Source organism: Salvia splendens, chromosome 8 (genome assembly GCF_004379255.2).
Source record: "Salvia splendens isolate huo1 chromosome 8, SspV2, whole genome shotgun sequence".
NCBI classification, from domain to species: Eukaryota; Viridiplantae; Streptophyta; class Magnoliopsida; order Lamiales; family Lamiaceae; genus Salvia; species Salvia splendens.
Window position 1 is genome coordinate 31,845,442 of NC_056039.1, and position 18,058 is coordinate 31,863,499.

Sequence of the window (18,058 nt, forward strand, 5' to 3'; positions counted from 1 at the left end):
ATATATAGGATTGAGGGCTCATCTATATGGTAAACCTAATTAACATAATTACATTGATCCCAAATCTCCTATAATTGGTATAGATTGATTCTTGTAAATCTTCCCTTTGATCCGGCGCAATCTTCTCCAACACTCCCCCTCAAGTTAAGTGACGGGGTTACCAATGCTCAACTTGCACAATACTTCTCGGAATAGTTTCGAGTTCACTGCCTTTGTAAGAATGTCCGCCAACTGATCTTCAGACTTGACAAACGGCATCTCCACTATCTTTGCTTCAATATTCTCCTTTATGAAGTGTCTGTCGACTTCAACATGCTTGGTTCGATCATGCTGGACCGGATTCTCCGAAATGCTGATGGCCGCCTTGTTATCGCAAAACAGTTTGCAGGTCTCTGATGATTCTAGGCTCAACTCTTTCATAATCCTCCTTAGCCATAGTAGTTCCGTCAATCCACTTTTGATTCCGCGAAATTCTGCCTCCGCGCTCGATAGTGCCACCACCTTCTGTTTCTTACTTCTCCACGTCACAAGATTACCTCCAACAAAGGTGAAGTATCCTGCGGTTGACTTCCTATCATTCGGATTTCCAGCCCAATCCGCGTCAGTAAACCCATGAATCTCCAAGTTCCCATGTTTCTCAAACAGCAGTCCGTGTTCTGCAGTCCCTTTTAAGTATCGTACAATCTGCAATGCTGCCTCCCAATGTTCTTCTTGAGGTGCATGCATGAACTGGCTTACAACTCCCACAGCATACGCGATGTCTGGTCTTGTGTGTGACAGATAGATCAATTTTCCAACCAACCTCTGATATCTCCCCCTGTCGGCAAGTCTTGCGTCTTTCCTTATTTGTAGCCCATGATTTTGGACCATTGGGGTGTCCGCAGGCTTACAGTCCACCATTCCCACTTCTGCCAAAAGATCGAGGATGTATTTCCTCTGATTTATGAAGATTCCCTTCTTCGATCTTAGCACTTCTATCCCCAGGAAGTATTTGAGGAGTCCTAGATCCTTCATCTCGAACTCTTTGAACAAGTTCTTCCTTAACTCAACCATCTCTTCAGTATCATCCCCAGTGATAATCATGTCATCTACATATATGATCAGACACGTAATTTTACCTCCTCTCTTCTTAATAAACAATGTGTGATCAGAGTTACTCTGTTGATATCCATACTTCTTCATCACCTCGGTGAACCTCCCGAACCACGCCCTAGGAGACTGCTTGAGCCCGTACAATGTCTTCTTCAGCTGGCATACTTCTCCATCTTGGAACTCACTAGCAAAGCCTGGTGGGGGTTCCATGAAGACGGGTTTTGGTAGCTCTCCGTGTGATGTGAATCAAATTTACATTGTTATTCCCATAACTTTACATGATTTATATAGTTTGATGCTTGCAAAAGTGTGTTTTATGGTGTAGGAAGAGGAGTAAATGGTGAAACAAAGAAGGAAGCTCGGAGGGTGAAAAGCTGTGCAGAAAGCTCTCAAAAGTGGCCACCCGGCCGGGTTAATTTCATGCCCAAAAATACAACCCGGCCGGGTGATTTTCGCGAGGCATGGAAAGTCCAGGAGGGGTCGATTTTATGTCACCCGGCCGGGTTATTTTTCAGCCCAAAAATACAACCCGGCCGGGTAGTTTTTTTTTAACTGCAATATTGCAGTTTTGGGAAGAGATAGATGTGACGTGAGGGGGCATTTATTGGAGTCACAACAAAAAAGAAATTGAGAAAGGTGGTGGACGGCTGGGGAAAAAGGCTGTAGAAGGAAAAGAAAAAGGCTGGGGGCATTAAAAAGACGTGGCAGTTGACAAAGTAATTTGAATGGGAGTATTTTAATGCCCAAATATTGGGTATTGGGGGGGACGTTTTTTTTGGGCAGAGGAGAGAGACAGCGGGTGACAGAAAGGAGAGGAAGAGAGGAGGAAGGTCCGGTCTACTCTCCGACGATCCGACTCCAAATCCCAATTCCACTCATCAAGAGCTTGAATCCTACGGTTTTAATTGCAAATTCACCATGTGTTTAGGCTAAGCTCTCATTGTTGCTCCAAGTTGTAATCTAGGCTTGTACGGATGTTTTTACACCATCAATATCATATGTTTGTGTCCTACAATGTGCTTAATTTTATTCACTATGTTTTTGGCTAATGATGTAGTGATGTTAATTCCTTTGCTATCGTCTCTTTAACATAGCTTAGGATTGATCGTTTGTTGGATTGCTATCGATTTAGAACTGTTCAGGGGATAAATTGATGGTGGATTAGGTAAGTAATTATAGTAGACGACGTTTGTTCCCGCGCATCTGCAGGAATTAAATGTCGTTGAAAGTTGGTTCATGGAACAAGTGTTCAGCTGACTGTGAACTATACGTCGTAGACATGTTCAGTGCACGCGATTAGGTTGATAATTTTAATCCCGTCGTATGTTTCGTTGTTAAAGGTGTAGAATAATACAAGCCTCGTGAGCAACTTGGAGTGACATCTTTCTCCATTTTTGTACCTTAGTTTGTAAATTTAGTTTTTTAGTCTTGTCAATTCTTGTTAAATAACCTACGCCTCCCTGTGGTTCGACACTCGAAGTACTACAGTCGACTCTGTACTCTTGCAGATAGATTGTAATATTAGAGCTATTTTATTAAACTTGTGTGTTAATAATCCATTAATATAAAAGCTCGAAAATTACACATCACCGTGCAAGAAGGCATTAGTTACGTCGAACTGGTGAAGCGGCCAATCCTTGTTTGCAGCGATTGAGAACAAGACCCTCACAGTATTGATTTTTGCCACAGGTGAGAAGGTTTCATCATAATCGATCCCATGTGTCTGAGTGTACCCTTTAGCCACTAGTCTGGCCTTGTATCTTTCCACCGTGCCATCTGGTCTCCGTTTTATCGTGAACACCCATCTACACCCAACTGTCCTTACTCCTTTAGGTAGCTTGCTCTTCACCCATGTACTGTTTCTCATTAGTGCCCTCATTTCAGTAAGCATAGCATCCTTCCAATGTTTATGTTTCATTGCTTCCTCTGCCGATCGTGGAATTTCCTCTTCCTCATATAGTGCGGCTTCGAAAGCCCGTGCCATTTTCGCCAAATTGCCTTGCACGAAATTTGCTACTCCATAACGGCTCTTCTTTCCAATCTTTTCAGGGGAGTATCTCTTTGGCGGTACCCCTCTTGTGGTTCGATGGGGGAGAACATACCCTCCAGTATCACTGTCAATCGTATTATCTTCTTCGGAGAAATCTGGACTCAAGGGGTTAGGAGGAACTGTATTTTCACCAGGAATAGGTTCAGGAATTACCTCGGATATCATCGGATGAGGATCTGGGGACCGCGGATGAGATGACTCTTGTGGTGAGACTTGCTCGGCGGCAATGACAACTGGTTCGGTTGGACCCTCAATCGAAGAGTTTGGAAGTGGCACAACCCAACTTAGATAGTCCGATGAACTACCTGAATCACTCTCCCCCTGACTACTAAGGTGGGTGTGGTAGAAAAATTCGGTTTCTAGGAAGTTGCAGTTCATGGTGGTGATGATCTTTTTCGTGGTAGGGTCAAAACACATGTATCCCTTCTGATTTATCCCATACCCGACAAAAGCACATTTTGTTGCACAAGGTGATAGTTTGGTTCTCTCGTGTTTTGTGATATGGACATAGACGGTGCAGCCAAAGACTTTGGGTGAGAGGTTCAGATGTTGGGGAATTTTGGTCTTTTTGGAGAGGATATCGAGGGGGGTTTTTTTGTTGAGGATTTTGGTAGGGAGACGGTTCATGAGGTAGACGGATGTTGCTATTGCTTCAGGCCAGAAGTGTTTGGGTACCCTGGATTCGATCATGAGAGCCCGGGTGATTTCAAGGATAGTTCTGTTTTTCCTCTCGGCTACCCCATTTTGTTCGGGTGTGTAGGCACAGGATGTTTGATGGATCATTCCATTATCCTTACAAAATTGGGCCATAGAATTGTTAACAAACTCCCTCCCATTATCGGACCTAAGGGTTTTGATAGTGGTGTGAAACTGGGTTTGGATCATTTTATAGAACAGGATAAATTTTTCCACAACTTCAGATTTACGTTTTAAAAAATATATCCAAGTCATTCTTGTGCAATCATCCACAAATATCACAAAATATAGAAAACTACCCCCACCAAAAATTGGTGCAGGACCCCACACATCAGCATGTACTAAGGAAAAAATATCATTCATACGGGTATTGGTAAGCTTAAAAGACTGTCTATGGCTCTTAGCCAAAACACATGTTTCACAGGAAAAATCGGTAGGAATAGAAATGTTTGGAAAAAGAAGTTTAAAATAACCAGGAGAAGGGTGCCCTAGTCTTCGGTGCCACAGCCAAAGTTCTTGTTTTGTGGTTCCGTGAGCCAGCATTGCATTGCCATGTTGAGCTATCTCATCCACGTAGTAAAGTCCCTGTTTCTCAGTGCCACGCCCAAGAATCCTCTTCGTCTGAATATCCTGTAATATACAGAAAGTCGGGTGCATTAGAAGCGTACAGTTTAATTCTCTAGTCACATGACTAATAGACATCAATCTCTGAGATAACGTAGGAACATGCAGGCAATTTGACAAACATAGAGTAGGAGATATATCAATAGTTCCCGACCCAACGACAGTAATCAACTCTCCATTTGCAGTTCTGATAAATGTATTAGTAACTTCACCATAGCTACTAAAATCACTCCTATCGGGGGTCATTGTATCCGTGGCTCCACAATCAAAAATCCAACCCTTATTGCTCGTTTTATCCTTAATACAGACATGAAATGCAGCGGAAACAGTTTCTAATGGTGCAAAAGGGTTGTTTGACACAAAACTGCAAATATGTGGGCTTTTTCGAGAATTTCCAACATTCTGGGGTTGTACTTGATAATTTATAGGATCTGGGGGTCTAAATGAGATATCATGGGGTCCGATTTGCAATACTCGTTTCTGCTTGGGGTCAAGATATGAATAAGAGAAATTACTAGGGTTTGGCTTAAAGCCAAACCCTTTACCTCCATAAGCGCCGCCGTTCGTTCTCCTCAGCTCCTCCGCCCTCTCGGCGAAATTGCCGACTCCACGCACGCCGTCGCCGCCGGTCGAGGCTCCAGCCGACGATTTCCCTTGGCTAATCGCCTGTGCTTCCCGATTTCCGGCACCAATTCTCGCGGGATGATGCCCCTTCTCGTCTACGCTGACCGCAAGCTTTGCCTGAGCTCTCTCCTTTTGTTTCTCCTCCCACCACTCCGGATATCCGATTAGAAGGAAGCATTCTTCCCGGGAGTGCCTCGGTTTTCCGCAATGTGAGCAGATTAGCCGGGATTTATCCGGCCTGCTTCCCGGGCGGTGATTGGTCGTGGTGGGTCGAGGTGGTCCGCGCGAGTTGGGGCGTTGGTTCTGGGCCGCGAGTCCGAACCCAATTCCTCCGGTTGTTGAATCGGCTGTTTTGCCGTCGTCGTCTCCGGTGGGTGGAGGGGCTGTGTTGATGCTCCTCCGGGCAGCCTCCCTCTTCACCCAGCCGTAGGCTTCTTCGAGTGGCATCTCTGGTCCGTCCTTGAGGATATCCCTCCGGATTGAATCATATTCTGGATTCAACCCTGTTAGAAATTTGATTAGCCGCTTGTTGTTGGAGAATTCTCGAAATTGGGCGACGCCCTTGTCGCAACAAGTGACTGGTTGCTTCTGGCAGCGGTCAATATTGATCCACAGCCCGTTTATTTTCCGATAATATGTCTCTAGATCGAGATTTCCTTGCCTGATGTTGATTGCTTTTTCCTCCAGGTCGTAGATGAGATACGGGTCCGCCTTGCTCTCGTAGGTCACCCTCAGGCTATCCCACAATGCCTTCGAGGTTTGGTGATGCGCAAAGTCGGCGATGATATCGTCTTCGATATTGTCGACGATCCATGAAAAAACGACTAGGTCGTCCTCTTCCCAGTCCTCGTACCCCTTGCTCCCGGGTTCAGGGGGCTCGTTCCTGATGTACGAGTAGGCTCCTCGGCCTCCGATCTTCACCTTCATCAATCTGGACCAAATCGGGTAGTTTCTCCCGTTTAGCTTGAATGCAACAGTGATGTTCTTACTGTCCCTTAACTTTGATGCTTTCTGATCTACTTTCTTTTCATCATCTGTGGTATCTGACATGGTTTCTGGTGTAGGGTTGATTTCTGTGTTTGATTTTGGCTAAAGGATCGAGATTTTGGTATTGGCTATGATGATATTGTTCTGAGCCACAATTAAACCTGCTCTGAGGCCATGTTTGTAAGACTCGGTAGTATGGTATGATTAGAATCGGTGTATATTTCTCATATTTTTTCACATTGTACATAACATCAATATATAGGATTGAGGGCTCATCTATATGGTAAACCTAATTAACATAATTACATTGATCCCAAATCTCCTATAATTGGTAAAGATTGATTCTTGTAAATCTTCCCTTTGATCCGGCGCAATCTTCTCCAACAATTTAACTATAAAATAAAAAAAACTATGAAAATGTTGCTCTGAAATATCGACGACAATAATCACTTATGTGAAGCCGACTTTTGTGGTTGCTATTGTGCCAAACCTTTTTATTAGAAATGGACCACTCACCCCTTAAAAGGCCTCATAAGGGGGAGGGTTATTCACACTTATATAGATTTGGACCACTCACCTCTTAAAAGGCCTCATATGGGGGAGGGTTATCCACACTTATATAGATTAGATTGGATCTTCATCAAGTCGATGTGGGACAAAATTTAGAGAATTTAACACGCCCCCTCACGTGTGGGCCGGAAAGGACATCGGTCTTCCATCACGTGGGTAGGCATGTGGGCCGGAAAGGACATCGGTCTTCCAAGGACATCGGTCTTCCACTCGTGAGATAGATAAGAGATAAAGAGAGAAGTGAGATAGATAAGAGATAAAGAGAGAACCATCATCGACTTGGATCCGCTCTGATACCATATTAGAAATGGGCCACTCACTCCTTAAAAGGCCTCATAAGGGGAGGGTTATCCACACTTATATAGATTAGATGGGATCTTCACCAAGTCGATGTGGGATAGAATTTAGAGAATTTAACACTTTTCTTTCAATTAATGCGTTACTTGGGGAGCCAATATATAAATAGGTTGTAAAAAAACTCCATGTTATTAATTACTAATATGTACTGTACATTTTTATTAGAAAAAAATGGTTAAGCTAAAGATTAATGAACAAGTACAATATGAGGATCAGAACACCCCAACCGAGTGATGTTCAAACAAGAAAACGAAAAAAAAAGAACACCCAACAAATAAAAACAATAAAACTACTTAAAGCAACATATTTCAACTTACACGATCATCATCACTATTTAATACCAACAAAATAGACACAATCACACTTATCAGTTAGCACCAATAATTTCAAAGAAACCACATACTCCCAATCAACATATATAGTAGAAATTGACAGTTTATTTTACGTCAATATATGGCCAAATTCATCAGAAAGCTAATAATGAAAGTGACACTTTGTAATATTTTCCATTTAGATGCATATACAATTACGACGTTAATTGAATCAATTAAGTGCCGCTCGCCAAATACGAAATGGGATATCAAAATAGTAAATTTTTGTTGGAAGTGTAAAAAAAGTCGTCGATAAATAGTACCTCCGTACTTGAAATTTTGTCACATTTTTCCATTTCCGTCCGTCCCATAAAATTTGTCGCATTTCACTTTTTTACCATTTTTAGTAGTGGACCTCACATTCGACTAACTTATTCTCATTCACATTTTATTATAAAACTAATACTCTCTTCGTCCCAAGAAAGTTGAGTCGTATTTCCTTTTAGTCCGTCCCAACAAAGTTGAGTCATTTCATTTTTTAATAAAAGACAAAACATCTAATCACTCTTATTTTATTCCATCATTTACTTTACTCTCTCTTATCTTTCCTACTTTTTTCATCTCTCCTATTTATTTAATATAAATTCTTAGTCTCCATGCCCAAAAGTTGTCTCAACTTTCTAGGGACGGAGGGAGTACTTTAAAAGTATGACCCACATTCTACCAACTTTTCAACCCACCTTCCATTACATTTCTTAAAACTCGTGTCCGCTCAAATTGTGATAAAATTTGAGGGACGGAGGGAGTAGTAAATACAAAGTCAACAGGTAATCAATTCTGACTTTGCAGCTTTCACATGTTTAAGAAGAATAATAAAATTTAATCCCTAAATTTCGTGTCTTTACCCAATCAAAATGTCTCAAGAGTTAACAAGAGGATAAAGCTGACTCGATTGAAATGAATGAGAGAAGAAAGATATTTTGGAGAGAAAAGATTGGATCTTATTAATTGATTATGAAAGCATACAAAGTACATCTTATATACTAAGCTAGTCGACTAACTACTCAACTAACTATATAACCGAAAGTAACTAACTCCAGCTGTCACAACCAACTAAACCAACTAACTAACTCCAGCTGCATGAGAAGATGTTCGCGTATGGTCGACTGTATGGGAGCTTGCATGGTCTTGCATGAGTGTGAGTAGCTCTCTCGGATATAATCCTGATATAATTCTGATAGCCCCCCTCAAGATGGACTATATAGACTCTTGAAGTCCATCTTGATAAGTAAATTGTGGAAAGGGGCTGCGGCCAAAGACTTGGTGAAGATGTCTGCTGGTTGAATATTGTTGTGTACATGGACTGTTGTGATCACTCCTTCAAGCATCTTATCATGAACCGTGTGGCAATCGATTTCAATGTGTTTCGTACGCTCATGAAAAACAGGGTTAGAGCTGATGTAAACCGCAGCTTGGCTATCACAATACAAAGGAACCGGTTTCTTTATCTCTATTCCAAAATCTTTCAGGAAGGCAATGATCCACACTACTTCACAACAAGCAAGTGCCATAGATCTGTACTCAGCTTCAGCAGATGATCTAGATACTGTGTGCTGCTTCTTGGATCTCCAAGAGAGCAGTGAAGTACCAAGAAATAAGTAGAAACCAGATATAGAGCGTATGGTGTCCGGGCATCCAGCCCAATCTGCATCAGAAAAGATGCTCAGTGAGAGATCAGCTTGAGCTGAGTAGAATAGGCCATGCCCTACTGTGCCTTTGAGATATTTGAGAACTCTCTCAGCAGCAACAAGGTGATCTGAGCAAGGTTTAGAGAGGAATTGGCTTAGCTTGTTAACAAAAAATGTGATGTCTGGGCGTGTGATGCAGAGATATACAAGTCTTCCAACTAGTCTTCTATAAATTGTTGGGTCTTCGAGTGGAGGTCCTGCATCAACTTGTAATTGCTTGATAGAATCCATAGGAGTAGATGCAGGCTTGCAACCGAGTAATCCAGCATCAGAGACCAGATCTAATGCATATTTGTGCTGAGAGATAAAAATTCCAGATTTGTTCCTAGCAATTTCAATGCCAAGGAAATGTTTCGGATAGCCCAAATCCTTGAATTTGAAGTGCTCAGCAAGGAAAATCTTAAACTCAGAGATCATGTTGTCATCACTACTAGCCACAAGTATGTCATCTACATAAATGACAACACCAAAGTAGCTACCAGATGATGAATACTTGTAGAATAGAGAATGGTCTGAAGCTGAATGAGTTAAGCCGAAGCCTGAGAGAACTTGAGAGAACTTCAAGTACCATTGTCTGGAGGCTTGCTTGAGGCCGTAAAGGGACTTTTTTAGTCTGCAAACAAGCTGTCCAGAGTCGGGAGGGGGGTCAGTGATGAGCAAACCAGGAGACAATGTCATGTAAATATCTTCTTCTAAATCTCCATATAAGAATGCATTGTTGATATCCAAATGAGCTAAAGTCCAACCCTTTATAGCAGCAAGAGATAACATCAATTTAACTGTTGTGAGCTTAGCAACCGGTGAAAAGGTGTCATGATAATCAACACCAGCTTGTTGAGTGAATCCTTTGGCAACCAAACGTGCTTTAAACCTCTCCACAGTGGCATCAGCCTTAAATTTGATGTTATATACCCACTTGCAAGAGATGGGGACTTTACCCGGGGGTAGATAAGTGATAAGCCAAGTGTTATTTCTGATCAAAGCTTGCAGCTCTTCTTGCATAGTCGAAATCCACTCTTGGCTTTGGGAGGCTTTCTTATATGATGAAGGCTCAAAGAGTGTGGAGAGTAGAATGATGAATTTTTGGTAAGACAGAGATAATTTTGATAGGGAGAAATAAGATGAGATGGGGTATTTGGAAGATGTGGTGACTGAATTACGAATGTAATCAGCAAGATGGGATGGAGGTTTAAGGTGTCTGCTAGATTTTGAAGTAGTAGACATGGGAGCTTTGACAAACTCATAGTTTAGGATGGTTTTGTGGGTAATTAGATGGTGATTTTGATGATTAAGGTGTTTAATATAGGTTTTTCTCCACACATACACTACTTAAGTGTTTTGATGAGTTTGTCGAGTGTTTGGAGCTAAAACAGGTGAAAATGGCTTGAAAACGAGCTCGAAGCTGGATTACAGAGATATCGCCCGACCGGGCATTCTTGCTTAAGAGAAACGCCCGGCCCGGGCGTTTGTGCAAAGGAGGGACCGAGTCCAGAGAGTTCGCCCGACCGGGCGCCATCCCTCGGAAGAATCGCCCGACCGGGCGATGTGAGGAATCGTGATTCTCGAAAGTTCGCCCGACCGGGTGTTTTGGCGACTTAAAATCGCCTGGTCGGGCGATGTGTGCGGCGAGGTTTAATTGCTATTATTTCCGCCCCGGGTATAAAAGGGAACCTAGGTTTGCGACTCCACACATTACACACGCCCCAGGAGCAGTTTCTACATTTTGAGAGCAGGTTGAAGTGACAAGGAGTCCGATTAATCAACAAGGTTGAAGACGAAGACGATTTGCCCACTCAATCCACCTTTGGGAGTATCTTTATTAGTTTTCCTATGTTTAGTTCACTTTCCATGGATTTATCTTGTGCATTTGTGTTGAATATGAGTAGCTAAATCTCTTGTAGAGTTTTAGTGAAGACTACAATGAACGATTTTGATTAATTCAAGGACTTTTGATTACCTATGCTCTTGTGATTTCTTTGTTTCGTTCTTGTGCTTTTCCAATTCAATTGCTTAGCTATCAATTGTGTTTGTTGACCCAGTTTTGAGTAATCGAGAGATACCTAATTAGGATTGATAAAAGAATAAACAACTCCTAGATAATTTGCATTCGAGAGAAGGAATTCTAGAGTGGGGGCTTGAGCCTTTTGTTTTAAGGAGTTAATTGTGAAGTATTAGAATGAGACTTCAATATTAATGGTTAATCAACGGGTTGAGTGCACTCGAGAGGGGGCTTAGCCTAGACTAGCGGCGTTCCTAGTAATCCTAGAGACTTCAATTGGGTAATCAAAGTTGTTGAATTGTTCACATTGTGTTCTTTATAGTTGGATCCAAAGCTCTACCTCCTTGCTGAGGTATGAGAGGATCAGAAGAAGTATCAGGAGATGAAGGAATCTGAGAAATGATAGTGTCAGTGGGAGTATGAAGTAAAGATGGGAAAACAGACTGAGATTGAGAAGAGAAAGGAAATTCAGTCTCATGGAAAGATACATTTCTGCTGATAAAAATTTCATGAGTATCTAGGTCCATGACTTTATATCCTTTATAGCCTGATGGATATCCAATAAAGATGCACTTGATGGCTCTAGAAGAGAACTTGTTTTTGCTCTTATCCAAAGTGGATGCAAAACAAAGACATCCAAAGGTTTTCAGATTTGAGTAGGATGGAGCTTTCTTGAATAGAGCTTGGAAAGGGGTTGTGTTTTCTGGAAGGACAGAAGATGGTGTTCTGTTGATAAGAAAATATGTTGTCAAAATGCATTCCCCCCAAAATGAAATAGATAAGTGGGATTGAAAGAGAAGGCTGCGGGCTACATTAAGGAGATGTTGATGTTTCCTTTCAACCCGTGCATTTTGTTGTGGAGTTTCCACACAAGAGTGCTGAGCAATAGTCCCATATGATGAGAGGAGATAATGGAGATTGAATTCAGGGGCATTGTCACTCCTCATGACTTTTATTTTCTTGGAAAATTGAGTACAGTGGCAAAAAATTGAGTGAGAACTGATTGTACTTCAGATTTGTGGATGAGAAGAAAGGTCCAAACAAATCGTGAGAAATCATCCACTATGGTTAAGAAATACATAAAACCATCATGTGTAGGTGTGGAAAAGGGGCCCCATATATCATAGTGGATCATATCAAAAATTTCAGAAGAAGTGTATGTTGAGGCAGGAAATGGAAGCTTCTTTTGTTTGGCAATGGGGCATATTTGACAAGTAGTGAACTGAGAGTTTGAGGGAGACGGTATGGCGGATAAAAGTTTCAATTTATTAAATGAGGGATGACCTAAACGTTGATGCCATAGGTCAAGGCTTACAGCTGAATTTACAGAAGCAGAATTGAAAGAATGTGTTACATTTGAACTATCAAAGATGTATAGGTTCCCAACTCGATTACCCCTCCCAATCACTGTCCCCAGTGAAGCTTCCTGAATTTGGAAGGCACTATCAGTAAAGATGACAGTGCAAGTTGATGTTTGAGTGAGAGCACTTACTGATATCAGATTAAAGGAGAATGATGGTACATGAAGAACTGAAGTGAGAGTAATGAGAGGAGTGAGTTGTATAGTACCTAGATGGGTAACTGGAGCTGTATTACCATTTGGGAGATTGACTGAAACATTTGAAATAGGTGCGGCAGAAGTGAAGAGAGATTGATCATAGCATACATGGTTAGTAGCACCTGTATCTAGAATCCAAGTATGTGAACTGGAACATAAAGAAGAGATAGAATTTATGAAAGGAGTAAAGGAAACAGTACCAGAGAAGTTGCTGGATGATGAAGCTTGAGGTGAGGGTTGAGCAGAGAGGTCATTGGCTGAGGTATTTGCTGGTGTGGAGAGATTGTGGAGTTTCTGACTTTGCAAGAGACTGATAAGCTGTTGATACAGATCAAAACTTGGCAAATTAGCAGTGTCTTCAACATGATTAATAGACCTCTGCTGATGAGAGTTTGGATTTCCAGCAAAACCAGAAGCATGTGAAGGAAAACCAGCAGATTGTGGAGGTTTGCCTCTGCCTCGGCCAAAACCTGGTGGAAAGCCATGGAGAATAAAGCATTTTTCAACCGGATGATTTGTTTTTCTACAGTGAGAACATAAGAATTTGTTCAATACTCTGCCAAATAAAGAGGCTGCATTAGCATAAGGTAATTCACTAGCGGGTGGAATTGGAGAAGAGTTGGTAGATAGAGCATTTCCATTAATGAGTCTTTGTCTTTCTTCCTGAATTACCAGAGAAAACGCTTTTGATAATGAAGGAAGATGAATCATTGAGAGTATATGAGATCTTATCTGAGAGAATGAAGGATTCAGTCCAATGAGAAACTGCATTGTGCAATCGTTCTCCTGAAACTGATTCCACTTCAAAGCACTATCACAGGTGCACCATGAAATCGGTTGTGAGCTCTTGAATTCATCCCAAACTATGCGTAGATTGGTGAAGTATGTATTGACATCCGATGATCCTTGAGATAGAGACATGAGTTGTTGTTTGAGCTGGTAGATTTGAGCTGAATCTCCTATGGAGAATCGTTCCTTCAAATCGAACCAGATAGCATATGCATCGTCCAGATACATGATGCTCGAAGAAATTTATGGAGATAACGAGTTTCGTAGCCATGAGATCACCATACTATTGCATCGAATCCATGGTTGATATAGGAGATCATCACGAGCAGGACGAAGGATTGATCCATCAACAAAAACGAGCTTGTTTTTAGCAAGGAGAGCAGTGGTGAACGATCTGCTACACGTAGTATAGTTTGATCCAGTGAGCTGTTGAGGAACGAGATTAATTCCAGGATTATCACTCGGATGAAGGAAGTAAGGACTAGATGTGTCCTCGGTTGGAAGTTGAGCCACACGATTTCGATTAGCCATTGAAAATCCAGAGAGAGAGATCTGAGATTTAGTAGATCAGAGAAGAAAAGGATCGGAAATTTGAAGATTTGAAGATATGAAGATTTGAAGGTTTGAAGATTTGAAGATATGAAGGAAAGGAGGCGGAAGCATTTTTGCTTTGATACCATAACAATGGGATAAAGCTGACTCGATTGAAATGAATGAGAGAAGAAAGATATTTTGGAGAGAAAAGATTGGATCTTATTAATTGATTATGAAAGCATACAAAGTACATCTTATATACTAAGCTAGCCGACTAACTACTCAACGAACTACATAACCGAAAGTAACTAACTCCAGCTATCACAACCAACTAAACCAACTAACTAACTCCAGCTGCATGAGAAGATGTTCGCGTATGGTCGACTGTATGGGAGCTTGCATGGTCTTGCATGAGTGTGAGTAGCTCTCTCGGATATAATCCTGATATAATTCTGATAAGAGTTTATTCAAATCTGTGAAATAAACTCAAGGGTTAGTTAATTTGCGGACTAATTTATTCATGCATATATGATCTTCGAATTACAAGATTATCTTAGTGTAATTTATTTTTTGTATATGTTACACATTACTGCAAACGAATAATGTATTCACCTAAAATGCTTTCAAAGTTGTGATTGCGATGCTAAAGTTTTAAAAAATAACCTTAAATAACAATTAAACAATAAATCAAATTATTAGGTTGTTTATAACATGTAGCTAGCATTAATTAGCCCGCCATTTCCCATGCTTTCCTTTACGACACAACTAGTGTTAACAACCGTGCTATGCACGGGCCAAACGATTTCGAAACAAATGTTGAACAATAAAGAAAATAAGATAAAACTAAAGAGAATAACAATGGTGTTTATTCTTAGTGAATAAAAAAATACACATTGATGAGTAGTAACACTATCACTATAATTATAGGACACTGAACGGATACCCCAACGTCAACTACACAAACAAAAAATATACTCCCTCCGTTCCAACTAAGCTGATACTAAAATTTTGGGTACGGAGATTAAGAAATTGTGTTGAATAGATTAGATGAAAGTAAAAAAATAGGAAATAGAAAGAGAGAGTAAAATAGATGATGAAATAAAGTAAGAGTGATTGAATATTTTATTTTTTGTCAAAAAGAAATAAACTCTTTATAAACTTTCGCGATTTAGGAAGAATTAAGAAATTTGCACGACTATTATAAAATATAATAAATATATAGAAAATAAGAATTGAAAAGATTTAAAAAAACATAAATGTACTTATCTTGTCTCACTCAAAATGAAGAATTTACTACTCCCAGTGAATGAAACATTTATGCAATTTTAATTTATAATCTAAGTGAAGTAAAAACAATAAAATTAATGACAAAAATAAGATGTGTGACTAATGATCAAAGAGTATGAATTAATTAGAATAAGATATACAAATAAAGAAAATATGTGTGAGTAAAGATGTTTATTGAAAGCGCTATGCAAGTCATTAATCCAAATAAAAGGTAAATTAATATATAAATTTAATAGCTTAATTTATAAAAAATTAATTTGAAAAAAATATATGGAATATTAAACATATCCACATTAAATATATGAATAATTTAAATCATATAAATTTAAAACTTCTTTGAGAAGTCAAGTTAGAAAATTTGTATTATCCAATAATCACATTTTAGTTGACTGTTTATTTCTTTCTTTTAATTTCAGACCATAACATAACTTGATATACATTTCCAAAGACTAAATGAATTTTTTATAATGGAAAAAATAAATTTCTTACTTCCCGCCAAATATACGTATAAAAAGTAAATTACTACTATCACTTAAAATGACGATAATATTTTATGCATCTTGTTTGTTTTGAATAATGTGAGAATTTACACTACTCTTTATATTAAAAAGTATTGCAATAAATAATTAAATCTCAATTTTAACCTAAATAAATGGAAGGCAAACTAAACTCTGTAGCACAATTCTAATTTAACTCAAATATATGGCTAATTAATATATAAATTTAATAACTTAATTATAAAAAATTTAATGATAGTGCACTATTTAAATGTGCTTTAACACTTCTTCAAGAAGTTAGCATTTTATTGGGCTATTATTTGTTCAATTGTTTTTGCCTTAAAAAATTATTTTTGAATAGAAGACACCTCATCTTTCCATTTTCCCTCTAAAAAGGGTATTAAAGACTTTTCATCTTGCACTTTAGATTAGTATAGATGCAGCTTCCATGTGAACGAATAAAAAACTGCTGGCTCTATTAGTTTTTTATTACTACCAAATTTAGAATTGAATGCGGGAAGAAAAGAGTTTATAGTAAAATAAACAAATAATTAATGTGTAATAGATATTGACACTATATGTACTTGGACTTAATGATCTACCTACTACTTACCAGGACCTTGAAATATGAAAAATGAAAACGATAATAATAATCAGCCTTAAAATGTTGACTTATAGAGTCTACCTTGACTCAATCAATTGTTTCATTTTGCATACGATATATTGATTTCGTTATGGGACCAAGAAGTAATATTTTTTGAATTAATTTGCGAATTTGTTAGGTGTCTGAACTGGTTATATTATATGATTCGTAAGTTAAAATGCTTTAGGTTAAGTTTATTAACCATTTGTTCTTTAAAAATAGATCATATTTGTCATTTTAGGATTTTCCTAAGAAATAGACCAATCTTATTTAAGGTAAGTTTTTTTCTCTAATGAGATGAGTCTCATTTTCCACTAGCAATACTCTAATCATTTTTTCTTTCTATCTCTCTTACATTATCAATTTTGCATTAAAACTGATGCCGTTTATTTTATCATTTTCATTCTAAAATAATTTTTTTTAAGTAATATATAAAATTGTAAAATAAATTATATATATATGACCGTCAAAATCATACATAATTTTCTTTTAATTTAAATTTATAGGACAATTGAGAAAAAAAAAATCAAACTTATGATATAATTTATTGTACGTTTTTTAAAATTGTAGGATTGATCATAATTTGACCAAACTTTATATTTTAACTTATGATATTGTATATTTTTTAAAATTGCAGGATTAATCATAATTTGACTAAGATACATAAGAAACTTCGACTTCAGAATCCGTTGCTAAATTTATTGAATATTATATTATTATTTGTGGACACTAACAACTCTATGTTAATTTCTGGGAATTTTTTCAAGGAATTATACTCGAAAGAAAATGGGACACTTCCCATATAATAGAGTAATAGACGATGATAAAAAAGTCAATCTTGACAAATTCACGCGTTGCTTTTGGCACCACCATGTGATGTGAATATAGAGTCAAAAAGTGTGAACATAGAGAATTCACAAAAAGAACATGGATATATAATGATAAAGAGGTTGGTTAGAAGATTCTCACATTAGTATTATTTTGTTCGGTCTATGATAAATACTTAGGTCATCTGCAACGTTGTCTCTTAATCGTCCCTTAACCGTCTCTTAAATTATTATTCTTGGGCCCCACTGTACTTTTTACTCTATATCTTAACTAAAGGACAGAACCTGCAACCCTCCATCTCTTATCCGTCTCTTAACCATCTCTTAAATTACTATTCATTCATTTTCATTTTTTATTTTTATTTCCAACAAATTCAATTAATAAAAAACACATTTTATTAAATAAAATAAAATTACAACATAAAATAAAAATATAACTTAAAATTCAAAAAAATAAAAAAAACACATAATTAAAATCCTAAAAAAATAAAAATTACATAATTTAAAATACAATTTTATAGAAAAAAAATACTTCGCCGACGAATCATCTCCCGAAGGCGGTGGAGGTGCACTGAAGCCACCTGGAGGTGGAATACCAAGTTGTCTTGCCATAAACTCAATTCCGGCAAGATAGGCTTGGTATTGGGGAGGCGTCATGCGGGAAGTGTTCGCCATTGTGGCGGTCATGTACATGGACATTACGGAGTTTGAGGGTGTCCCCGAGCCCGAGCCAGCCTGGCTTGATTCGGCTCTGCCCCTTCTCCCTCTAGCCGCCTTCGTCGCATTTCTCCCTTGCGGCCGACGGTGCCCACTGGAGGACCCCCCGGCATCGTCTGCCGTGCCCTCAACCCCCTGCGAGGAAAAC

The 18,058-nt window shown here is 38.9% G+C and overlaps 1 protein-coding gene across 1 annotated transcript; it reads right to left on the reverse strand.

Moving 5' to 3' along the window:
- Positions 1–11,360: 11,360 nt before the first annotated feature.
- On the reverse strand, positions 11,361–13,633 carry LOC121746088. Its single transcript, XM_042140009.1, has 2 exons — positions 12,374–13,633; positions 11,361–11,501 (listed from the first exon to the last, which is right to left on the reverse strand). The coding sequence occupies exons 1-2, from the start codon at positions 13,631–13,633 to the stop codon at positions 11,361–11,363; spliced, it is 1,401 nt and encodes a 466-aa protein (XP_041995943.1).
- Between the last annotated feature and the right edge of the window lie 4,425 nt (positions 13,634–18,058).

What these genes read in the sequence shown, in the direction of transcription:
- LOC121746088 (XM_042140009.1), bottom strand. Translation starts at nt 13,633, where the DNA reads ATGTATCTGGACGATGCATATGCTATCTGGTTCGATTTGAAGGAACGA. An exon ending in CTGCTTCTGTAAATTCAGCT is followed by an intron (nt 11,502 to 12,373) that starts GTAAGCCTTGAC and finishes TCTCAATCTCAG; the next exon opens with TCTGTTTTCCCATCTTTACT.